The sequence below is a fragment of the Poecilia mexicana genome, unplaced genomic scaffold (genome assembly GCF_051168715.1).
Source record: "Poecilia mexicana isolate PSO_F unplaced genomic scaffold, ASM5116871v1 scaffold_7, whole genome shotgun sequence".
Classification (NCBI taxonomy): domain Eukaryota; kingdom Metazoa; phylum Chordata; class Actinopteri; order Cyprinodontiformes; family Poeciliidae; genus Poecilia; species Poecilia mexicana.
In genome coordinates, this window is record NW_028263376.1 from 4,778,321 (window position 1) to 4,803,922 (window position 25,602).

Here is a 25,602-nt window from a genome sequence, read left to right on the forward strand (position 1 = left end):
ATTGATGCTCTGCTTTGTCCTATCCACTTAAATTCAGGCTGTTATGTAATCCTGGCACACTCTGTTGCTTTGCACAGATGTGACTGAGTCTGACCAAATTGGCTAAATGTCTTGACTTTGTTTTTTTCTCTCTGAATTCACTTGAATCTATCTCAGTGTCATCCTTCTGCAAATATTTGAACCGTGCTAAGCACACGCAGAGTTTGGTGTGTGCCTGAGGTGTGCAGTCTTACACTGGTATTTGTTGTCTTGTGGCAGGGGAAGCTTGTGGTTTTTGACTCGGGCTCCCCTCACTTCCTCTCTGTCTCCCTGGCAACGAAGCACTATCGCTGTTTACCCGCATCCTGTCGAGACACGCCAAAATGGTAAGACTTTGGTTAGTGTCTGCTAGCGTTTGTAGGCTTGAAGACTTGTATGGATGTACAATGATGAGAACTGAAGGTGTTCTTCATTTTGCAAATTTTTTTGTCTGTGTAAGAGTTTTGGTCAGCCTCAGATTCCTTGATTTGACAAATCTATTCACATTACAACTGTTAAGCTGTCTGTGATTGCATTCATAGGTGTGTTTGAGTGAGGGTGTGTGTGCTTGAGCATGAGTATTTTGCATTCGTGTGCATACCTTGTTGTGTTTTCCGTATGTGGGTCTTCTGCTGATAGGTTTCCAGTGCTGCCTCCGCCTACTCTACCTTCATCTCTTTTCCCTCGCTCTGACCTAGAGGAGGAGAAGCAGAGGGATATATATATATATATATATATATATATATATATATATATATATATATATATATATATATATATATATGAAAAGCATATTATTTCATGTTTTATGAGAAAAAGATGAAACAACAAAAGTTTGAGAGAGTGGGATAAAAACTGACCAAGTAAATAAAGTAAATATACTTGTGTGACAAGAACAATGTGATTGGAAATGCTACAGTCTAAACCTGCACACACACACCCAGCAGCTTGAAGGTCATACAAACACTGCTTTATATTTTATTAACCTGACTACTTTTATGCCAAATGCAACCCAATCAAGCATTTAGGATGCCATCTCCATCTCCAGTATCTCTCCACTAAAGTGAAGCTGCCCTGGCACATGTAGGTTACCAGCTTTTCAAATGGTTCACATTAAATGCCGTGCGGAAACACAATCTCTTTTATCAAATATCATCTTTGCAAAGCCAGCCAGAATTGTTGACACATAAAGATCACTTACACTTCAAGTATGCTGATGTACTTGTGTGGGACTAGACCCTTAACTCCTCCAACTTCGCCTCTCCACCAATCACACGAGGCCTTGCTGTAAAGGATAATAGGATCTCCCTGCTTGAAGGAAAGCTCTGCTGGAGATCTGGCTGCGTAGTCAAACAAAGCTACTGCCTCCCACTCTACAGGACAAAAGAAATCACAACAAATTTGATTGAGATAATCATTTGTGTTGCATCTATGTGGAAGCTCTTTTGATGCCTGGCGTGCTGTTAGCGTGTGCACCAACCGTCCTCACTGGGCAGATGCTCCGTCTCTCCGTCTCCCTCCTCTGTGATTGGTTCACTGCACACAAGCAGAAAAATAGAAAGTAGGTGGTCAAACTCAATTCCTCTACTGGTTGAGACGGAAACCAGAACTACAACACCACAGTCCTAACTTGTGACAATGTGATTATGCAGCACCACACGCAAGGCGTAGAATTAGAAAGAATGACGTAGTGATTTCTCCATTTTGGCACAGCACACATAGTTGAGAAGCTGCAGGCTTGTGTTCAGCTTAAGTGAGTAACAAGCTTATTTGTATGTACACAAAGCATGTGAGTGCCACCAATATGCCTTTTAGCTTCAGTGTGAAATTTTGTTTTAAGATGATGAACTATGAAAAAGGGACAGAGAGGAAAGCTGCTCTATACATTTGGAACAGTTCAACTCAGTGTCTCTAACTTCAAAATAAAATAACAAAACTGTAGCCAGGGAGGCAGATACCATTCACTGGTAGTTAATTACATGGACCACTTTTAGTCTTTTCTGTTGGTGAAAGTATTAAAAAATGTGAGTGAGAGCAGCTGCTTTGAAAATGTTGCCATTATAAAACAGTTTGTGGAAGCAAAGACAATAGGAGAGGATTAAACGGATGATATGCAATCAGATAATCCATACACAAATTTTTCACTTACAGTGGTCAGTCCATTTACCTTATAACACGAAAGAGTTAGTTTTTTAAATGAGTTTACAATGTGTTTGATCAAATTAAATACTAAAATACTTAAATCAATCAAGCCTGAACTGGATTATGTTACACTACACATAAATTATACAGTAATAAAAAAAGCACACTATATGAACTAATTAAACTTGAGAGAAATATTCTAAGTTGGACACATCCTTTAAAGCAGGTACTGATGTGTGAAACGAAGACTTGTAAAATCAAACAAAAGTTGGGGATTTTTCTCTGTTTTAAAATGCAGAGCGACGACCCATTGTCATATTGTCACTCAGGGCTCACCAGTACTCCTGCTCCAGTGTCATGTGCTTCTCGTAGACCGGACCTGGCAGTTCCGATTGGCCGGGGAAGATGCTGTCATGCTGAAGGATCATGGTTTTAACAAGATCATTGACCTGTGGTTGCCTAGCAACGGCGTCGTCAGATTCCATCCCCCTCAGCAGGCTCGGACCGAAGCAAACAGCCAAGTTGTAGGGCTGCATCATGTTCTCGTCACTGTACTGAGACACGCTGTGACCAAAAAAAAAAACAAACCCAAGCACAGTGACCAGTAGTTTCAAAACATTGGTGGATATTAGTAAGAGGAGAACATCCAAAACTCGGATTCAGCTTACTGGTTGAGGAAAGCGAAAAGGTATCGCATCACGATGAGGAGAGGCCGTGGGAAAGTAGAAAAAATGGCTCTAATCTGGGCAGCTTTCTCAGTCTCATCTTCAATTTCTGGGCAACATGAGGAGGAATCAGATGAGAAATGTGTTGACAAAAGATTGTTATGTCTTATTAAGTTACAGCTTTGCTGAGAGCCAGAAACCCCAGAAAATATGACTTAAATTAATGACTATCCGTGTGAGATGGTCACTTAAAAAAATGTAAGTAATATTCAGCTCAAGAACAAAGTTTTTGTATCACGACTGTATGGGCTTTGAAAGCAGATATCTGTGAGTGCAAGCTGTTGCGTGGTTTGAAAACAGGTACCACCAAAACAAAGACATTGAGGTCATAAAGGCATCTTACGGACACATTCCAGCAGCGAAGAGTAGCTTTCGTAGGGGAACAGAGGAGGCTCAAGCCCCCTGAAGTACAGCTTCAGCACGCCGGCCACAGAGTCCAGGTCACACTCACTGTCTGACAGAGGATCCTCCCCTGCAGGAAATTAGAAGTGCATGGGAAAAAAAGATTGCTCGTTATGACAAGAAAGCCTAAACAAGTCTAAAAACCAGCTCACTTCTACGATGTGACCGAGGCCTGGAAACATGTATGGGCTTTGAAAGCTACACACGTAGCCAGGTCGTTATAAAATCGAATGTCTCCACCACATCGTTTGAAAAAAATAATACTGCAGACAAGGGGATCGGTTTCAGAAAAGTTTCCATCCACATGAACCAGCACAAATACATGACTGTGTGTTTTGAACATACCAAACCCATAGGGGGCAGTGTAGCGCAAAGCTAAAACCTACGTCAGCCAATCAGATTGCTTCAAAACAACCACGACTTGGCACCATGGGGGTTCATCTGTTGTTCAACCAATGAACAACCAAAAGTAGTTCATTGGTTGAACTACTTTTGAATATTGTATCAGAATACAAAGTTAATGAAACACAAGACTATGCCAATTGGGAGTCATGTCAAAGCAAGTATGTGGATATGTTGGCGTATTATTTGTCACAGACTGTAATCAAGAGACCCTAAATCTCTGTTTTCTCATGTACACACGGCAACACAAATATGGAGTTTTCTCAAATCTAAGCTCAAATCTGAGGATTTCTTCATAAATAAATGTTTTTACTAATATTAAACAGACTTTCCATGTTGATCAAAGACCAACCCACATATAAATGTGTTCATTTTCCCAGATATCCTGCTATGTGTGGACTAGGCTTAAAAATAATATATGGTGCTGGTAAATTTATAGCCCTTATGCCACATTTTGTTAAGCTGCAATAATAAATTTAAAGTAGAGCATAATTGTGGAGCAATAAGAGTACATGGTGAAATTTGAAGGGCAACAGTACTAAACACACAGCCAAAGCTTCAATGTGGTAGTTTAGGTAAAAGTAGATTCATGTGTTAGAATTATTCAAAGTCCAGAGCTAAATATATTGGGAGTTAATTTAGTGACAGGACTTAAACATTGCTTTTCAGAGACATTCTCAAGCGGGCTTGAGTTATTAAGCAAAGAAGTCAGTCTAAGAGAGTTTTCACACCTGACAGTCTTGTGGACTCCGTTTGATTGGGTACCAAAGTTGCAACATTTGTTACATACATTTTCAGCTGGTGTGGTTCACTTTCACACTGCATTTTGTCAAACAAACCAAACTCTTTGAAAAACTTGTTCTCCTCTTCGTCTGTGGTGGCGCTGCACCAAAAACCACTGTAGTAAACCACACAAAAACCTCTAATAAGGGCACTGCGCACAACTTCTTTCTTTACAAACAAAAATGGAGTGACGTCAGATTGTAGCGGCTTGTAATCTTTTCTCTGGCAAAAGGTCACAAGCCATTTCTCCTGCTAGCGCTAGACTAGACCTATCTGTTTTGGTTGTATTTACCCAGAATGCTCTGAACTATAGTCCACTTCCTACTTTTGGAGCGATCTCCGGTTCGCTTGCATCCTCATAAGCATTCAAACCTCACCAGCGTTCCCTTCAACCCAAACCAAACCTAGGTCTTTAGGCTGACCAGAGTTTGCTTTTTTGGTCTGCATCACAATTCGATTACACATTCACACCTCCCCTGATGAACCAAACTTTCTGTGAATGCTCCCTTAATCTACAATTCTGGCTAAGTGAATGCAAAAGGTTCACAATTATGTGCTTCTTTATGTTTGGTCTATCACACCAAGTCTCGATAAAATACCCGTTTGTGGTTGCTGTTTGACAAAAAGTGAAAAAGTTCAATGTGTATAAAATATTTTGCAAGGTTCTATGTCAATGCAAGAAGAAGTCCCAGCCTGGGGTCTTTCTGCATGGAGTTTCCATGCTTTCCCTGTGCATACGTCAGTTCTCTTAGGGTTCCTTGACTTCCTTCCATGGTCCAAAAGCATGAGCGTTAGGATAACCAGTCTCTCTACATTGCCCTTTGGTATAAATGTGTGCACGGTTGTTTACTGTGTGTCCTGTGGTGGACTGGTTGGATCACTTACCTCTCTCAAATGCATCTCTGATGAGGTTCACCTCCCTCTGGGAACCAGGCACTCTGAAAATACCTTCATGGTGGAGGCCTGCAACACACACCCTGACATCAAAGTCTATATTCACTGAAGCTAAAGGTCTGGACGGACATGTACCCAAGCTAAGAGCAGTTCCACCTACTCATGAACCCCATCATCCAAAGCTCTTTCTCTCCCTCTGTCTGCCTGCTGTAGCAGAAAAACTGACTCACCATGGAGATTTATGAAACGAATGCAGCTCTCAACCACCACAGGAATCTGCTGCCCAGAGCTCTGGAGAGGAAAGATAGGCATGCAGATGGAGAGTGAAGATACAGTCAAATATAGAGGAGAAGGAAATGTTAAAATGTGTAACAAAAATGAAGCAAAAACAGCAAAGAAACAGGAGGAAGTTGAAGCAGAAGGGTGACATAATGCTGCTATTATCCAATAGTATTTTTCCTCTATTAACATTTTAACCAGTGTTGCATTGAGAAGTAGCTTGTATAATGAGGTCAGCTGATGCGCAGTTCAAGCAGGTACTAATTGCTGTTGGCTAGTCTGAAGGAGCTGAGTGGGGGAGTCTGTGAGGCTGAAGCTCATTAGCTTGTGAACTGCAGCTCAGAGGAGGAGCTGTGTCTTGAAGGCAGTGCTAGGTCCAAGCGGGTGTTTTGCACAGTTGAATGGTTGCTATGGAAATGAAAGCATTTCCCAAATATGCAGGAAAGAATCAAAGCAACACTCTACTAATTTTATGTCTTTCTTCTGGTAATAATATGGCTTTATCCTACTAATATAATGACTTTAGTGTCATAATATGATGTCTTTATGCTTGTAATTACCCCCCCAAAAAAAGACAATCTCTTAGCCCTAATATTCAGTCACAGTTCAAATCTTTCTAGTCATAAGGAGTTCTTGAGGGAGACATTTTCTGTGCCTTCCTACACCGCCGTTGATTTTGGCTTAAAACTTTCTCCGTAGGATTTGAACTCCAAAAACGGCTGACAGAAGCGACACGCAAGACATGGCTGTGGCTGTGTACCTGGGTCCGAGACATTCTCCTTCTTCTTCTGCACCATGCCAACAGCAAAGCAGGGACACAGAAAAAAAGCAGAGATTAGAAAAGAGAGAGACAGAGAGAGAGACAGAGAGAGATTAAGAGAGAGAGAGAGAGAGAGAGAGAGAAAATGAGAATATGGAAAGTAAAGATTTAAAGGCAGTGGGAAGAGGCACACACATGTACACACACGTACACTTCATAGAGTAGTCGAGAGGAGGAAGCAAAGAGGGCAGCGTTTCAAATCCTTTTCATAAGTGAAGGGGTGGCGGGGGGGGTTGTGGTGGAAGATAAGAGGAGTTTGGATTGAAAGGAGAGAAAGGCAGCAATAAGCTGTAAGCATGATGGCACACATGACGGCAGCGTGCACGTCCACCTTCAGTTCTTCAGCACTGGGATTTTCTCTGTGATTTTATTTTGGAGGGCTGAGCAGCAATGCAGCAAACTGAAAAAAAAAGGGGGGGCAGTAAAGCATGTGTGCGCGCCGTCGGAGTGTGTTACCTCTATGTAGGAGAGTATGTCTGTGGTGAAGAGTGTGTGGCAGAATTGGGAAACTGGCCTGGACTTCCGAACCCGGACTGACCGAGTTGTACATTGCATTCTGGGAAATATAACAAATGAAATGCTGGTAATCAAGACGTAATGATGTCTAACAGATCTGTGCAAATGTTTTTTAAACACCACTAATTTATGTACTTTGTCCTTCCAATTAACTTTCTTGAAATTTTTAGAAAAGTGGCATGTATCCACAGTTTTCCCAGTTTTTCTGAAAGTGTTTCTGACAATTATAATGATTGGAAGTAAAATATAATGAAGAAATTGAGAATAAATAAATACTTATGCATTGTAATATTGTATTTATTTTTACTGTTATGATGATCAATTTTTAAAAATTTGCTCCATGTCTTTCCTCTGCCCCTCCCCTCGACTTCTCAGCTGTCCTCTCTCAGGCACACTTTTTTTTTTTTTTTTGAACATGCGCATGGAGCCCATTTACCTGGAGGGGTCGCTGTCCACAGCTTCCGCTGGAAGGAAGATACAGAAGAAGTGTGAAACATGGAAGACTAACAAGTGTAGAAGTAAACCGATGCAATAGGAATGGTAGTAAAGTTCCTAAGCAATTACAATCTCACTCTCAATGTACTTTTTTTTTTACACTTTGTCACATTAATGAGCACAAAGTTCGATAATTATTTTTAATTTTTAAAATAATTCAATAAATTTTTACATTTTTAAAATTTGAGTGAAATTTTATGGAAAAAGGAAAAAATCTGGGCGAGAAGCAATAATAAAGTGGAAGAAACATCACATATGAGTTTATTTCTAGAAATAAATATTTAGAAATAAAACCAAAAGTATGTCCCGTGATTCAACAGTTTGTTGAATCACTATTTGATGCAATTACAGCTGAAATGTTCCTATTTGTAGAAACAGAAACATTTATGCCCTCCTCTTTGTAAAATAACTTTAATTGTCAGATTTTACGGAAAATGTTGGAATTTGACTGAGACCTAAAATGAAAAAAATAAAAATTTTATATTCTGTGACATATCAATATATATCAATATACATATATTTATAAATAATTCAATAAGCAGTGGTGGACTGCTTGATTCTACCACCATCAAAATCAAGCCGTTTCCAAGGGAGAGTGCAGCTTAGTCATGTACTGGCACAGTAAAAATAACTTTAAAACAGGATGAAACACCATGAGAGGAAAGATTAGTCATGATCTTTTGTTTCACATAAATTTTCCACAGAACTGTGTAAAAACCATTAGTGTTCAGCTATTTCATCATTTCTGCCCATCATGCTCTGTTAGCCTGAAGGGCCTCATGAAAACAGACAGATTCTTGGTAATGCTTTTGCACAATTCTCCACACTGATTATTAGCAATGTTGGGTTTAAGCTGCTTCTAATATGCTGCACAAATATATGAAGAGCACCTTTCTGTATGGCATCTTGTAGAAGATCGTGTTTGGCTTGAAGTTTGGAGGCCAGAGAGCTGCTGTTGAGGAATTCTTTTACTTTCTAAATGAATAATAAAAAAGAGAGATATCAACAACTAGATCACTCAAAAAAAAGGGGTAGTGAAATGTGTCCAACTCACTGTTAAGTAGTAAGTCTCTGTCTCCTGCTGATTGGCTCGACGCTTGGCGAGGGAGAGTTTCGCCATGGTTGTGATTCCTCCAGGCGGCTCGTGTGATAGGCTGGCAGACACGTCGGGGGAGGGGTTGCACTCGCTGTCACACATGGACTCCAGCAAGGCAGCAAGAGTGGCTTTAAGCGTTTTACTAATCTGAAAAGACGGAAGGAGTGATCGAGTTGTGTTTTCTGTGTTTCCATCGAGCAATTCTTAATCAAAAAACACAAATTGCCTGCAGTGATGCTGTTCATAACGCAAAAAACACAGTATTAACTGACCTCCTCAGTTTCCAAGGTGACGGCGGCGAGTCGAGACTGAAGCTGCTGGAACCTGGTTTCGAGCTCATACCTTACCTGGCTCTCCGCACTCACCTCGCACACCTAAAAAGTTACAAAAAAATAATGTGACCCAAAAAATAAGGCTTGTTTGGTTTGGTTTGGTTAGAGGAATCCTTTAGATCCATTTCCAGCCATCATTGGGCAATATGTGCTCAGTTTACAGGGCAAAAGAGGAAAAAACAACTTTAGCACACAAAAACATGCTAATACCTCTGAGGACAGTCAAAAGTCAAATTTAGGACTGTAGGACCATTGAGCATCTCCACAGACTTCCATATATTTCTAAATTACTTTATGAAATATAGTTAGCATATCACATTACTGTGAAGCGTAAACAGAAAACTATGTTGTGCATTTGTATTCATCGCCCCCCTCCTGAATAGTTTATGCTTAATTTATTGTTGAGTAGCTGAAAAGAAAAAAAGCAATCCCATTTGAGATTTTAGTTTTTAAAAATATTTTTTTTAGATCTGCAAGTACTTTTGAGCTGATGATTTTGGCCCACGTGATAAAGGTTTGGACATCCATGGTTTAGATGACAGCATTTTCATGTATTCAAAGGGTTCAGTGTTGGAAAGAAATCAGCAAAATCTGCAGTCTGACGAGACTCACCCATAAAAGATTTCTTCAAAGGTTTGAGTCAGTTGAATTCAAAAGCACACCACACTTTTAAGATTTTCATCCGTAAAGTGTTGAAATTCATGAATCGTTTTACTTCCATTTCACAACCATGCTTCTACACTGAACCTTGTGGCTCAAACGCAACTAAAAGTGAAAACCCTCAAGTGGGTTGAAATACTTTTAACTCATGTTGGACATCCAGGATGTTTCATCTTGGCACTGGACACCATAGCAACAAAGAGTCACAGTACCTGGTCACCCTCATGTGGGTGATAGTTGAATCTGAACGGAAGGCAGAAGGCGGCATCATGTTGTTGTAGCAACGCATCCCTGTCTCCACTCTGGTCCAGGGATGTCACAGCAGTTTCCAGCTGCTTCAGCCCGGTCTCCTCCGTCTTCTGAATGCGCCACCTGCTGGCCAGGTAGCACTTCATCACTCTCTCCACGGACAGATGGAAACCAAGGTCACAGCACTGCCAGGAGAAACAAGCAAAGAGAAGATTATGTAGGACTTGTGAAAGGTTTTTGAGAAATCTTTGCTATGTACTAACTGTTACTGCTTTCTAAGATCCAAAAACCAAAAACTATTCCAAAAATGGCCGTGGGTAGTGAAAGGTTGTTTTTTTTTTGGGTGACAACAGATGATTTGTTTTTTGGATGAACTTCTGATAATTTGATGATTATATGTAATTTATTTCAAACAAAAATATAGACAAATCAATAACTAAAAATGTTGTGCAACTTAGATGGAAACGAAAGCTAACTTAATCTGACCCTACACGTTCAAAAAATGGTCACGCCGGACATTTGGTAAACAAAAGACATCTCCACACCCTTTAATCTCTTAAATTAATGAAAGCGTATAAAAGTTACTAATGCCATCTTAACAATTCCAAATGTAAAAAGTCATTACAGATTTTGGCTCCAAACTAACTTCATTATATTCTAACTACCCAAAGAAAAACTAAATTGATAGAGCTTATTATTTACAAAACTTCAACATAAATGACCACAAACCTAACCCTTCATCATAACAGCAGCATAACTGCACTTGAAAGCAAACAAACTTCTGAGTAGTTTTCAAAATCCCCAGAAATGTTCCTTACGTCAATGAGAGTGCTGACATCCTGCAGGTAGTATTTGTTCATGGCTGCATTAGCCGCAGCTAGATTCAACAGGTAGTCATTTCGTGCCTTTGTACACTTCAGCTGGGTCTCCTGCATTTTTCCATGTCTCTGTTCACACAAACACATGAAAAATCACATTTTTAAAAAACTCAGGAAACTCACTTTTAAAACTCAGCAGAAATTTCCATTTGCAGATGTTGAAAACACCTGAACTCATTTAGCTCAAAGAGGAAAAGGAAGTGGTTTCCGCTGCAGTAACCTCACTTCAAGACTTCCTGTGGTTTTGTTCACTGTTTCTGTTCCAACAGACGTTCACATTCACCTTCTCCATCAACCGTTCCATCTTCTTGACGGAGCTCCGCCGCTGCCCTGCCAGTTGGCCGGGGCCGAGCTCGGCCGACTTCCCAGTGTGCCTTTCTTCCAGACGCTCGGCTTCCTTCAGTTTTCCCTCAGCTGTCAGGCAGTCTGTGTGGTACTGGTTGTAGGTCTTCAGAGCCTTGAAATGCAGAACAGCAAAATCAAGAGTGTTGTCCTTTTAACGTGCCAGATTATGAACTCCGTCTGCACACGCCATCTAATAACTGGTGTTACGTACCGTCTGCAGTTCAGTGGTGACCTTTAGCAGCTCATCCTGCATCTGGATTCCCACCTCTTTGCTCTGCGATGTGCACAAGTGTAGATTGTTAACGGAAAATGTGAAAAGTGTATGTGTCAATATTAAGACACATTTATAGTGGCCAGCTAGATTTTTATTTTTGTGTTCTTGTCTGTCATTTTGTCTGTCTGTGATTTTCTAAAATGTTTTGATAGATTTCCAGTAAGTGTTATATTCTTAGTATTTATTCTGGTTATAAATGGTGCCTTATACACAATGCTGAGTGTGGCACTGTGGGTTATATTTGCACAGTTCAAAATTATTTTTTCAACACCCTTTGGCCAGTTAACTAAGTCAGTGACTTTGATGGGCTTTTTCAGTCATCCCAAAGTTTTGACTTGTGTAAACTAAGACTAAAATAATATTACACATCCGTTTTCTGCTGTAGCTAATGAAGCTAATGAAACAAAACAGAAGTTGCAACTGGCAGTACAGTATAAGTGAAAAAAATATTGTATTAGCCTAAAATATGGATAACACTAGAAAGTTATAACTTAAGTCTGATGCAGCAATTTACCTCAACAAAACCTTTACAGCTATACTGTAAATAAAGACAACAACATTATTTCCTGAAAAGGAAACGCTCGTAAAAAAGTACAGAGAAACAGTTACTGAAAAAGACAGAAATAAAAATACCTCAGCGGGAGCTAAATCTCCCATTGTTCACGTAAGCTAGTATTAGCATCGCAGCACTGCTAGCGGCTACAGCAAGGGAGCAGTTTGTGCTTTCTTTACTCTTGCTGAGGTGCTGCGTTAGCAACTGATATTCTTAGCCACCATAAGTTCCTTTAGCAATGAGTCAAGTGGTATTAATGTTCAGTAGGAGAGTAGCAAGGTCTTTACAAAGCTAATGTAGCAAGTAGCTCCTATCCTAAGAGATGAATGTAGGCACATGTATCCAGACGAGCTAATGATGTAAGAAAGAAGAGCAGCCTCTTTGAAAAAGAATTTGGTGTCTGAGTCCGTGAGTGTTTTTTTCTGACACATTATATGTCAGTTAATAATTTAAGAAATATTTGTTACAGCAGCTGCTAGACATTGGCAATGTGGAAGCACAAATATAGAAAATATGCATGTCTAAATTAGTTTCTTTGCATCAGCAACATTTAAGATAGCTCAGTTGAACTGATATAGGGCACATATTGTGATTTGGTTTACTTGAATATTAAAGGGACAATTTCAATGCCAAAGAAACAACTGGGTTTCTTCTGCAGAGAAAAGGGAAGGCGACTTATTTATCCCAGCATATTCCTCTTGCCCAATTCTACTTTTGGCTAGGACATTTTCTCATAAATAATACAATGACTTATGCTCCAGAGCACAGCAGTATATTTATGTCCTCTGCAGAACTGAATGCAGGATTTAAAAACTAAAACTGTGTCTTTAATTACTCATCAAGTCAAAGTTGGAAGCAGAAGTCCATGTTATACATTCCAACATCTAGCCTATGTCAGTGCAAATGAGAAATGCAGTTTCTGTTTCCCACAAATATGAAATATACTGCATGTAGTAATTAACAAAAAACAAAACACTCAAAAACATATTCTTGCTACATTTTGTTTCCAGTTTACCTTCAGATTCATAACCTCAAATTATGGATGTAATCTAAAGGCACTTTCACACCAGAAAGACAACAAACAATTGTCCGTACAATTGTCCATATTGTACGGACAATGTGGAGTCCGTACTCTCACGGACTCCACATTGTCTGTGAGAGTACACGGACAATGTGGGAGTTCTGAAAACTTTTCAGATCTCATGTGTCTATAAATTATATGTTTAACATGTGAAACAACCTGCCCTCTCTCTCCTTGACTAACTAGATAGTACATTTGTTTTTTATTTTTTCAAATACAAACTGTTTTTCCAACCTTTGCTATGACATTTACAAAGGAAGAATAGATAAGGAGAAGCCCAGTTGGTCACCTCATCTTTGTCTGAGGCTCAGATCTCCTTCTAAGCCACATCTGTGCGTGAGAGAACCAGAGTAGAGCTCAGAACTGACACTCAGACCTCAGAGCATAGTCATGAAATAAAGTCATAATTTTAATTTTAACCTAATTAATAGTGATAATCATATTTTCTGTAACTCAAAATTAATTCATTTAAATTTTAAAAGTTTGAAGTCTTGTGTACAAAAGAATTTAAAAAGAATTCCACTCATATTTATTACTATAACTGAAGAAAGACCGACTTATGGAAGGAAAAGATGACTGTTGTTTTGCAAAGATATCCAATTGCTTTGAGGCATTTTCTTTTACCTTACTTGGGTTTGGCTTACTTTGATGTTATTTTTAATCATGAAAAGTAAAGAATACATTTTCAAAGAAGTATATTTCTTTTGAGAAAAATAATTGAGGTATTGTGTAATCTTTCTAAAAGGAGTCAGTATTGTATTATTGTTTTTAAGGTTGTGCACCATTTTTTTTTTTTTTTTTTTGATTAGTTGCAATAATGTCTCAGAGTTTAGAAGGTGAAAGGCTTCTGATTGGGGTTGGTCCAAAATAAAAAAAAACTCTCAGTTGCTATAAAACAACTCTTGAAACCTAATTAAGATTCAGCTCAAATTTCAAAGTGCAAAAAAGATTCAGAGAACGTCATTGACAAGCAGTAATTTCAAACAGTGTCCTGTGGACTTTATAAACGAATGAGGCTGCTGATCTCACTACTGGAACAAATGAACAAAGGTAGACGAAGAAGCTCTTGGAGCTCTGCTGTTCCGTAAAGTTGCGTATGCGATGGCGGACGTTGCTTTCACCTTTTTGTGCAGGCGGTGTGCGTCCTCGGCACTGTGTGTCAGGCTCAATGTGAGCGTGTTGAAGCAGGTGTCCCCCAGCGCCGCGTGTTCCCGGCTCTCCAGACGGGTCTGAGTCAGCAGAACGGACCAGACCTGACACACAGACTGACCCCACTGCTCCTTCCTGCGGATGGATGGACAATAACATGATCACTGCCCCGTCCTTTAAATGGACGCCTGTTTGACAACACGAAACAGGCGCAATAGGTTGTTCTCCGGAAACCAGAAAGGCAACCTCATCCCTTACTTTTTAGTCTTGTGAGTGAACCTCTCGGTTAGTTTGTCGAGGGCTCTTGCATATTCAGTCTCGATGTCTCCTCGGCGCCTGAGAAACTCAGACAGGTCTGAGAGCTGCTGCTGCTTCACCTCCACCTGGGAGTCTAAAATCTTTATCTGGTCTGTCAGCTGGGCCCGCAAGTCTGGTAAGTCAGAGAGACAGAGAGAAAGACAGAATAAATACATATTAATGACCCTGGAAGCATGCTGGCATGTGAAAACACAGTGAACAGAGATAGGATGCTATTTTGAAACAAGAGGTGTCATTAGTCTTTCCATTAAACTAAAAATATAAACAGCTAATACTAGTTATAAATATGCTTATTTACAGTGTGTTAGATTTTAATATACATTCTTTACTAATAAAAGATACATACCAGCTGCTTTTCAATTACATATGTGTGCAAATCTTTATTCTGCTAATTTCGGAAAAACACAATTTTGCAATTAACTAAGAGATTACATTAAATCACATGTGAATAAGCTTGTCCTTGTGACAAGTAATTCAAAATCATGCCAGTGAAGAATGTAAACAGTTACATGAGATATAGTCATAATTCAGTGCAGGTTGACCGAAACCATCTCCCAATCCCCACCACACCCCCAAAACAAACCATCATCCTCCTACCACTTCCTCTCATCTTCTTGGTCATTTCCACCAGTAGTAAAATCCGGCTGTTCATCACATGATTTGTGTGACGTAAAAAAACTACCTCATCCTAATGCAAAAACTTTTTGTCGAAAAACGTGTTTTTTTTTTTTAGAATTGATGTGTTTCCATTAAACAATTTAATTTTTGTAATTTCAATTTGTGCAATTTTGTATTTAATGGAAAGGCAGCTACTTCATGCCCTGTTAAACAGTCTGTTAATATGTTTAGGGGGCAATTACGTTTCAGTAGCTTTTCTCCCTTAATAAATGAAATCATCTTTTTAAAACTACATTTTGTACACAGGTTATCTTTGACATTAAAATTAGTTTTCTAGCTAAGAAATCCATAAGGGGGCTGAGTACGCTTAAGTTGAACTGCATTTAGCACCATGGCATTAATTTTGACTGATTTGGCCATAGGTATCGCCAAATTCTTAACATTCAATGTATCTGAGAAAAAAGAAATCTTGATTGGGACAAAATAATTGTGACCAATCAAAGGGCAAACTTAGTTAGACAGACTTGACAAGCATTAGCGAAGTATCTATTTTAAATTTACCCTTACACAGTTGAATAGTACAAGTTCCCATTTCTTTATTTATATCTATGAAAAATGCATCTCTCAAGTTTCAAGTCAGGCCTTTGCTCAGCTTTTAATTTTTTTTACTTCTCAGAAACAGTCTGCTACAGTTGATTATTTTTAAAATCCTTCCCATGCTTCTCTGTCTGCCACAAGTCAAGTCTTCAGAGATTTGCACATCCTGAGGAGATCTATCACAAACAGTGATGTGCAAGAACTGGACTAAAAAGAAATAAATGTCAAGAGGAAAACACTAAAAGACCGTCGAAAACAGAGGAAAGTGATACTGGGCAGTATTCCAAATGGTGTGAGAACACTCTGCTTCCTTAGAAGCAAAGCTGAGTGAAACTACAATAGCATGATGATTTTGTTAATAACCTTAATATGTAGTGCAGTTAACAGAGTTCCACTGCCAGCAACTTCATGAAAAAAGAGCAGATTTACCGTTTTATATGCATTCCTCAATGAAAGAACTGGGCTTTACAAGCGTCTGTATGTTGCTTTTGTAGGAAAATTTAGCAGAACTTTATCAGGATATCAGTGCCTGATGACACTGAATACTGAACACAAAGTTCTACCAGTTTTTAAGATATATAAAACATTGCTATCTCCTCTATGTCATAATGTGATTGAGTTAGCAGCTATTCAACCACAGAAGACTTTGTGAAGACTGCAGGAAATCCTGTATTTAGTTCTGAACAGCTTCAAAGTCCTTGTTAAAGAATAGCATCCCAACACCATGATGCTAACAGCAATGTTTAAATGTTTTGTGCAGTGTTAGAGTTCCAAATTACCTTGCTACTTTGTGTTGGTCTGTCATAGTTTTGGACACACTTCCACTAATGTGCTAATTGCTATTTTTTTGTTCAGCACTATTAGTGCATTTCTTAACTTTGAAATGTTTAGCAAACTTTGCATCCCCTAAGCACATTTTTTCACTTACATTCTGACGCTCCAATTTACCTGATCTCTTTTGTAAACTTTCAATAGAATAAAATTTGACAACTTTGAGGTTTAGGTTATTGACTTTCTACAATTCTTCAACTAGTTATTTTGAAGTGACTGTTTACACAGCAGTTCTCCTCTCCTCTCCTCTCCTCTCCTCTCCTCTCCTCTCCTCTCCTCTCCTCTCCTCTCCTCTCCTCTCCTCTCCTCTCCTCTCCTCTCCTCTCCTCTCCTCTCCTCTCCTGTGTTCTTTTTCTTTCTCCCCACTAACGTCATTTCAAACAGGACACAGGAACAAATTAAACATAAACACTAAAAATCAAGACAAACATGAATACAGTATCAAATGGCATTATAGAAAATGTACATTACGAGGTCAAAATTAAATTGGTGCTCAGGGGTTGAAGTCTTTGAAGGGCAGATAATTTGAATTGAAGAGCGCTTTAGCATTAGCTTCCACTAAACACAGTGTTTATGTTGTGCCTTAGCATTAGCAGAACTAATGTTTTTTGATTAGTGCTTCATGGTTAGCATAATTGACCTTTTAGCTAGCAGTGCCCCCATTGAATCACATAAACCCCCAAGGCACTGTTAGCACTGTCTTATTCTTGAATAATGAAAGACTCTTCTTTGTGTAAAAATTCAGAATAAAATGGTGTCTCTGAGAGGTGTGTTTCAGTCTACTTTGCAATTTATGGATCATCGCCTGCAGTAATCCAGCATAACGTGACATTATATGCACAAGCTTGTAAGCAAACACAGCAGATCCACTACGCTGCAATTTTAATATAAAATAACTTCGACAAACATTGCTGTCTGAGATGTCACTGCTTTCAATTTGATCCTTCACCCCTCATTCTGTTTCTCCCTCCTTACTTTCTACTTTTTCTCTTCTCATCCCTTAATCATCCTCCTCTCCTACTCATTTATCGCCCCTCCTCCTCTTTACTCTTTTCTTCCCCTCTAGCTCTGAGTACACTGCTCCAGGCTGACTCGATGTGAGGAGACAACATTGCTAATACTAGAAAATTCCGCAGAAATTTTAAGGGGCATGCCAAAGTGTGCCCGTCGGTTTTTAATCAAGCGTTCTGATGCAAAAAATTAGCATTAATGCTAAAGAAAGCTTCAATGTAGTCAATAACCTGTGGAGAGTCAGAAGCATGTGGACTAAGCTGTACTTGTACCATTCAGTATGTTGCATACGGTAAAATTAGCCAAAATGCTAATAATAGCATGAATGGTATCAGCAGAATGTGGGGTATCACCACCATGTTGTCACCCATTGACTCAGTCCAATCAGTATTCTAAACATGGCTAATAAGTAAATAAATTGGCTAAAAGCTTATTTTAGTTAAAATGCTAATGCGTGCAAGGAAGTGCACTAGTGGGTGGCAGTGAAATGCTAATGTTTGTGCTGATGTTAATGAACTGCCTTGCTGCAAACATAAAAGAAGAAGAATATTTTTGCACCGCCTGCGTCGGTGCACTGACGTGAGGGGAGTATGCAGGCTTTTATTTTGAAACTTTCAGTAAGCTTCATTTGAAATGGCAACACTAATCCCATGTGTAACAGTGGTTTGGTTAAAACGGTTTTCTAACACAAAAAAGAGCAATTACATGATGTAAAAATTGTCAAGGCTTTTATTTTGAAAATTTTCAATAAGCTTCATTTGAAATGGTCACACTAATTTCATGTGTAATAGTGATCAGGTTAAATCAGTTATATGATGCTCAAAGCACAAGTAGTTCAGAATACCAGCCAACTCCTCCTCTGTAATAATTGAGTGTTCCGCCATGTTGTAGTTCTGACATGCTGCTCAGGCCTCTGTTTTAACTGAGTCTTTGCCATAGATAGAACTACAGTTATGGCAGTTCCTTTCTCTGGATTCTGTTGCTATAGCGATTGGCCCTCAGCCAACTGCTGTGTGTGAGACAGAAAGCTGGGGAAGGATTTCTATCTTTGAGACAACCATGAAATGCTAATGTTAATGAACTGCCTTGCTGCGCAAGGCAGTTCACTATCCTGAGAAAAAAAAACATTAAAAAAAAGATTTTCATTTTTGCATCGCCTACGGCGATGCACTTTTGTCAGTGCAATTTTCAGAGTTTTATTTTGAAACTTTCAGTAAACTTAATTTTCATAACCACACTAATCCAATGTGTAACAGTGGTTTGGTTAATCTACCTGTATAATGCCCAAAACAGGAAGTAGTTCGAACTGCCAGCTGAGGCCTCCTCTGTAATAATTGAGTGTTCCGCCATGTTGTAGTTCTGACCTTCTGCTCTGCCCTCTGTATTAAAGTGTTCCGCCATATTTAGAACTACAGAGTCTTTGTAGTCCAACCAGCAGTTCTCCCTATCTCTGCATTCTGTTGCTATGGTGATGAAACTGCCCTGCGTGTGTGTCAGAGACTTTATCTATCTTTATGAGACACCCAGTCAGTTTTAATGAAAAAAGCAGTCCGAACAACTGCTTCCCGTTCGGGATCCGTAAGCCCGATCCAAAAACCGTTTGAAGCATATGAGAGGGCTATTTTTCGTCTCATTTAGTACCGCGATTCATATCTGTAGCTCAATCACAGTAATTGCAGTGATGAGAGAAAAATGGTGTGCGTTGAGCTCAGAGATTTTTCAGAAATATATGTAAAACACTGGGGAGGAACGTCAGTTACCCTGTCCCAAAACTTTGCTCTGAAGCACCTGGACCGAAAACCGTAAGCCCTAGGGAAATTTTGAAAACATTTTACCGGAGCAGGCATACGTATCAATGTCATGACCAACTTTCATACCAATAGAGCAATTTTTGCACCCATGAGAGCAATTTCAAAATTATTTTGGGGTCAAAATTCCACTCTTTTTCTCACTCTAAAAAGCGGCAGTTGGTTTCAGTTACACTCTAAGGTTTCGGCAGTTGGAAATTTCGCTCGTTTTTCGCTTTTTACGTCGCCGTCGTAACTCCGATCCCCAATAAAAATAATAGCTCCAATGCCGGGATCGAGACACACGTTTTGATACCACTTTTGTGGGTGGGCACGCAGCGGTACGAGCCGCATTAACGGTAATGGAAGAAGTTGTTATAATAATAATAATATCCAGGCGTTCTATTGGGTGTAGATTAATAGGTGCCTGCCATGCAATGCATGGAGGCAGTGACTGACCTGCTTCGCAGGTCAGTCACTGCTCTCCCTATGCATTGCTATGGCATGCCCCAACTAGTTATAAATACCCCCCGTTGTAGTACAGTACAGAGAGGCAGCCGGCTGCGACACGCACATTCCAGACTGTAGCAAACATAAACAAGCTGTTGTTATGCGTTTGCCTCATATCGCCAGGACAAGCTTTTTAACACAGAATAAAGTTGCAAAATTACCAGACAAAAGTTGTTTTAAAGGGGCAGTATTATGTAAAATCTACGTTTTTGAGCTTTATATCAAGTTATTTCTTCATCAAAAACACACCTGGAGTGTTGGCTTGATTCTTTCATGCATGTTTGAGCAATTGTTTAATCTACCATGACAACCATCCAGCTCTGCAAATCGCCTGGGAGAACCTAGCCCCGCCTTCAAGGCACAGCTCCTCCAAAGAGACCTAGCTTCCCAGTTTCTGCCTCACAGAGCAGCCCTCCCATCCCAACCTTCCCCTATCCCCCGCTCCTTCAGACTAGCCAGCAGCAATTAGCAAACACCTGCTGAGCTTAAAATGTTGTTAAAGGGTTAAAAGAGCAGCCATTCTGCTCTGCCTTCCTGAAGGCGGAGTTTCATAAAGAGCAGGAGTTTTTAAAAAATCAGAGCCCTAATTTCAAGGCGTTAAATTGGAAGGTAAAGTTTTTTCTAAGTCATATTTGATATAAATAGCTTTTTTTAACAACTGAAGTTAACATAGTTATTTGATTGTATTATAAAATGGCACTATGTTCCTAGAAAATACATAATACTGCCCCTTTCACTTTCAGCTCCATGTCAGCTGCATTTGTTTGCAGGAGCGCTAACTCTCCTGCATACAAGGATCTACATGGATGCATACAATCACGTATCACTGCGTCGTTAATGCACTCATGCATGGGGAGAGGTGCATGTATGCAGACACTTACCTTTCATTTGCGATTCGTACTCCGCCAGGCTGCCCTTCTCCCTCCTCAGCTTTCCATGTGAAGTCATCATCTTTGATCCGCCAACCCTTGACCTTCCCTCCCAAAGCCCTTGTTCCTCAACCTCAGCTTCTGCTGCAGCCCTGTAGTCTTTGACCTTTTCCCGTTGGCCCCCTTGGGCTCCCTCCCTCTTTTGCCTTCTTGCTCTACAGCTCCAAGCGGTGCATCGGCATCAGGGTCGATAGACGGTTCTCAGCAGGGTCGATTTGTCCATGGAATTCCAGGGTGGTGGGGGTCCCTGATCCATAGGTGAATGGGCCTGAGAAGAAGAAGAAACAGAGAGTGTGATTAAAGACAGAGCTGACGAGAGGGGCCGCAAGGGACCCAGGGGGTTACTCAGATCAGAGTGGAGAAAAAGAGTCAGAGGAAGAGGGCAAATGAGATCAGGGTGACAAGAAAGGAAAGGGACAGTGACACCAGGGAAGAGAGACGGCAAAGACAGTAAGAGAGCAGAGTGATGAAAATGAAGCATGGGGGGATGGAGGAGATGAGAGGTGATGAATAACGGCAGTAATAAAAAGGGCATTCGCCGCCTCGAGGTCGGTGGCTGGGGATGCCCGTCAAAGCAAAGCAACACTTCAAAAAAATCTGGGAATTAGTATTATTGGGACGTAAGATGAGAGAATTATCAACCAAAGAGCCTGAAACAAACATGCCTTTGGTCTGATTTGCCTGTGGTTTTAGCACATTACTCCATTAATGACACAAAAATTGAATCAGAGTGAAATATGATTCTCGGAGTGAAAAAAAAAAGAAGTTTTCTGTGACTAAGGAATGACTCTTGGAAGACAGATGACCTTTATGTGGAATACATTAACACATCATAAGTCCTGTGGTGGCCTCTTTCTCATTTTCAAATGATGGTTTTAATTCATTAATGATCTACTCTGGGTCATCCTGGGTTAGTAGCAGCCCCACCGCTTTAATGAACTGGCATCAGTTTAAACATTTCCAAGCAACTATAAGCTATGAAATGATTGTAAACATAAATGTGTATTTGCAAAATTCAAGCTAAATTTTATAAAATTGTTTTTTTTTTTTTATGCAACAATTAAACTTACCGAATATAGTTTTCTGGTCGATTACCAATTTTTAAAACAACTGACCTTCTGATTCCCATTTTGTCTGATACTTATTTGTTTTGTCAGAAATATAAATATAACAAAGAAAGTTGATGAGTTGGCAACAGTGGGGCAACTATTGTCAAGTGGATATGTGCAGACATGACCTGGTGGGCTGGTCTGTCAGTCAAACCTCCCACAGTAGAAACAGTGGTTGATATTTAGACATTTGCTGAGGTAGACAAGATCGGTGGATAACATCGACTTCACATGAAAGTATCGGCCGAGATCCAATCTCCCAAGATTAAGAAAATCAGCGCTGATAAACTGTTGTGCCCCTAATACGTAGTACTTGTTCTTTCACTTTTCCTTGTTAAAGTAAAATTTTGTAGCACAAAAACTGAGGAAAATCAAATCAATAGCAGACACACTTAAACAAAAACAATCCTATTCCTCCTGCTACGTTTGGGGTATTACGACAGTACCAACAGCTATCATACTTTCTTCTGCAAATTTCTGTTCAGCTTTAACATCATTCAGCAATTCACTATATTCTTGCAGGGTCAATGGGGGAGGAGTGCTATCTCCAGCAGTGCAGTGGTGTATATGTGGGACAGTTCATCAGTCTTTCATGGGGCGACACAGAGACCAATAGGACAGTGGGGTGTAACCAACCACCAAGCAGGCCTCAATACAATTTAGTTTATTTACATTGTACCAATTTAACTCAAAGGCTGCACTGTGAAGCAGTTGGTTGCCTTGCAGCAAAAAAGTCCTGGGTTTGAATTCTTACCTGCGGTCTTTCTGCATGTAGTTTGCATGTTCTCCATGTTCCTGTGTGGGTTCTCTGACTTCCAGTCGAAAAACATACAAGGTTAATTGGTCTGGCCTGGGCTCCCCTGAATCATCTACATTCTGTCTTGGACTGTGGTTGCTACTAAATACATCTTGTTTTAATTAGAACTGTGTGCTTTTAAGTGACGGTGTTGTTATGTTTTCTCTCTCTCTCTTTCTGCATGTGTAGAAGCAGACTTTGTGTTTCCCTCTTTCCTTTTCAACCCACCTCTCTTCCTTTCTATTTTCTCCTTTGTACTTTTTTCCCTCCCTATTTCCATTGCATTTTAAATAAACCAAAGCAATTTTAAGTAAAGTTTTCCATCTCAACTTGATAAAGCTCTTTCCATAGCTTTATCTATCTGAGCATTGTAGCGTAAGCTTTAATGCTCGTCTTATGAAAGTAAATCTAGTGACCGTGGACATTTTCTTCTAGTTACAATCATCGGGTTGTGGTTTACTTTGAAAACTTGACTATTGTAGCCTATCCGCATTTGGCCTCAACAAAAACAATGACAGTCAGGCTGTGTGAGACCGGTGAATCAACCCTAACCAGCTGTCAACCACAATCTTTACATCATTCCCTTTTCAGCCTCACTTTCACATGTCTATTTAACAGAAGCATAGGTGTGTATAAATTCACACTTGAAAACAATTTGGGAAGAGAAGACATGCAACATCAACGTTTCTGGACCATATGAGGAAATCCTCAGTGAAATCCACACATGTACCTCAGACTGCATGAATGAAGTCCCAGCCAGGACGAGATGACAGGTTTGTTGTAAAAGGTTTGTTATTTTTAAAGACTGACAATGTGTGCTTTGAGTTGGTCTTTCTTTTAGAATTAACACATAAGCACAGACATAAATACACAAGCTTCAAAGCAAACAGACATTTTCACTTCTCACATCCTGTGTCTCAGCGTGTCATGGGTGTCAAAGTGTATTGCTGATTCTAAAGCAGGATTTGGACAACCAAACCAAACCAAACCATCCCCTGCAACAAACAGGTTCAGAGTCGTCTGCTGTAAGTCCAGGAAGGAACACTGAAGCGATCCAGCAAGAAAGTGGAAAACAAAGATGGCCTCAAACGTCAGCCTCACATAGCTGGAGTCAACCACCTTTTCTTTAAGTGCTCCATGAACTGTACTCTCGTTTCCTCTTCTAGGACAGTGCGGTGGATGTGAGTCAGACATGTTTCAGCGACAGTTTCAGAAGTGGAGAGTAAATGCAGAAGCGGCACAAATACGCGCAAAAGAGATTTCTGCGAATGAGGCGGTGAGGCCCCGAGACTCCCGAAATCCGTGGAGGGGCTTCGTCAGCATGCGACCCTAATCTGCAAAGAACAAAGCGGAAGTAAATGATCTGAGAAAGAAATAGGAGGGGGTTGTGGGAGAAAGAGATCAGGAGGAGGGAAAAGAAACAGCTCCAAGCAAAAAAGGCCAGTGAGGACGGAGAAATGGAGGTTATTGGAGAGCAGCTTTTCATGCTTCAAGTCATGGTTAATGAGAGAAGGAATGTGATACCCACAGTGAATATGAAATAAAATGATGACAAGAGAGGAAATGGTGCATCATGTACAGTAATAGATCTTTATTTCCATGGAATTTTCTACCAATTTCTTCAGAGGAAGAAAACAGGAATACCAAGAAGAAGCAACAACAAACAGGACATTGTGTCAGATATTATGTCCTGATACTCTGAGGGGATTTCCTGATGCTGCCGACAGCACACAACCCTCTGCTTTGTTGACCGCTTACTGTAATTTTATGCTGTGGGTATCTTTGAAGAACATTTAGCAAATTTGTTCAGTTCTTCCAGAGCTCTGTTGTCTCTTAGAAGCAGCTTTCTGTGAGAAGCAAATCCTCTCTGAGCTCTGAAACTTCAGATAAAGCCAAACTTTGGCTGTGACAAAATATAAAGGATAGAAACGAATTTCTGTCGGTCAGATGATCTCATTTCCCGAAATCCGGGACACTTTAGGGAAAATAAAGCGTTTTCCTGCTAAAGAGGACTCGATGTGTGCAGGTGCTCGCGTATCGTCTTGGTGACAGACGTTACAGGAGAGCACTGAAATGTGAATGAAGATGTCGAGCTTGATGTCATGCTAATTGGTGCTGTCAGCCACACTTCAGCTGAAGAGAGGTGTGATGGCTGCTGCTCCGATGGATGGACTGAAGTGGATACTGTAGGTACAGGCAGAGCTTAAACATGGTGAGCTTATTGTACTTAAAGCTGATTAGGGAATCAATAAGATACAGAATGGCAAAATATATTTGGACCTTTTGAACTTTTTCATATTTTGTCCCATTACAACCACAAACTTCAATGTAGGACTGACACAAATAATCAGATTAACTGTGATAAACTGATTATTGAAACAAACGTCAACTAATTTAGAAACATTTTTAATTGTTAATCGTTAACTTGAGTATACAGACTCTACAACATGCCATTTGCTGAAAGAATGACTCAGAGAAGTAATCAAGCCAAAACTGAACAACAAATATATGCATTTTGCATTTAAGATTAAAAAAACCTTCGCTTGTAAATATGTTATGCCAAGAGAAATTATGTAAAAAAAAAAAAAAAAATCTAAAGAAAAAGAAAGATAATTACTTTCTGCTGGTTCTTGGATGACAATGTCAGTTCATGTATTGATATAATAAGCAGAACTGCAGGATCTACACCAGTAAAGGAAAGGTATGAGGTCAGGCAAAATATATCAGAGTGTCTGCAGATGACACTGTGTTATAAAATGTAGCATAAAAAATTATGCACAAATTTATTTTCAAGTCGATTTAACTGGACCCATTTCCTTAATTTTTGGTAATCAGCTGATACTTATATGCATCTCAGCAAAGGTCTAAAAGTCAATCTATGTCCTTGTCTGCTCTCCCTGAGAGAGGTTTGACTGACAGACTGGCCCACCAGGTCATATCTGCACATTTTCAGTCCACAACAGTAATGTGGAGAAGTGCAGTTTGCTTTGGAATAAGAAGAAA

General features: G+C 39.8%; 1 protein-coding gene across 2 annotated transcripts in view; it reads right to left on the bottom strand.

Moving 5' to 3' along the window:
- The window catches only part of LOC106919606 (SLIT-ROBO Rho GTPase-activating protein 3-like), a 37,195-nt gene that overhangs the window by 4,741 nt on the left and 6,852 nt on the right, over positions 1–25,602 (bottom strand). The window contains exons 2-22 of one of the 2 annotated variants that reach the window (XM_014990089.2): positions 20,647–20,962; positions 14,352–14,523; positions 14,066–14,228; positions 11,248–11,310; positions 10,975–11,148; positions 10,632–10,760; positions 9,777–9,998; positions 8,845–8,946; positions 8,531–8,719; positions 8,367–8,451; positions 7,418–7,445; positions 6,922–7,021; positions 5,597–5,657; positions 5,358–5,435; positions 3,229–3,357; positions 2,829–2,934; positions 2,497–2,724; positions 1,499–1,554; positions 1,220–1,391; positions 620–712; positions 234–344 (exon numbers count right to left, since the gene is read on the bottom strand). In XM_014990089.2, coding sequence (XP_014845575.2) covers positions 234–344; positions 620–712; positions 1,220–1,391; positions 1,499–1,554; positions 2,497–2,724; positions 2,829–2,934; positions 3,229–3,357; positions 5,358–5,435; positions 5,597–5,657; positions 6,922–7,021; positions 7,418–7,445; positions 8,367–8,451; positions 8,531–8,719; positions 8,845–8,946; positions 9,777–9,998; positions 10,632–10,760; positions 10,975–11,148; positions 11,248–11,310; positions 14,066–14,228; positions 14,352–14,523; positions 20,647–20,716 — 2,531 coding nt within the window. In that variant the 5' untranslated portion in view covers positions 20,717–20,962. The remainder of the gene's footprint in view (positions 1–233; positions 345–619; positions 713–1,219; positions 1,392–1,498; positions 1,555–2,496; positions 2,725–2,828; positions 2,935–3,228; positions 3,358–5,357; positions 5,436–5,596; positions 5,658–6,921; positions 7,022–7,417; positions 7,446–8,366; positions 8,452–8,530; positions 8,720–8,844; positions 8,947–9,776; positions 9,999–10,631; positions 10,761–10,974; positions 11,149–11,247; positions 11,311–14,065; positions 14,229–14,351; positions 14,524–20,646; positions 20,963–25,602) is intronic. The other variant, XM_014990091.2, reaches the window with a different exon arrangement.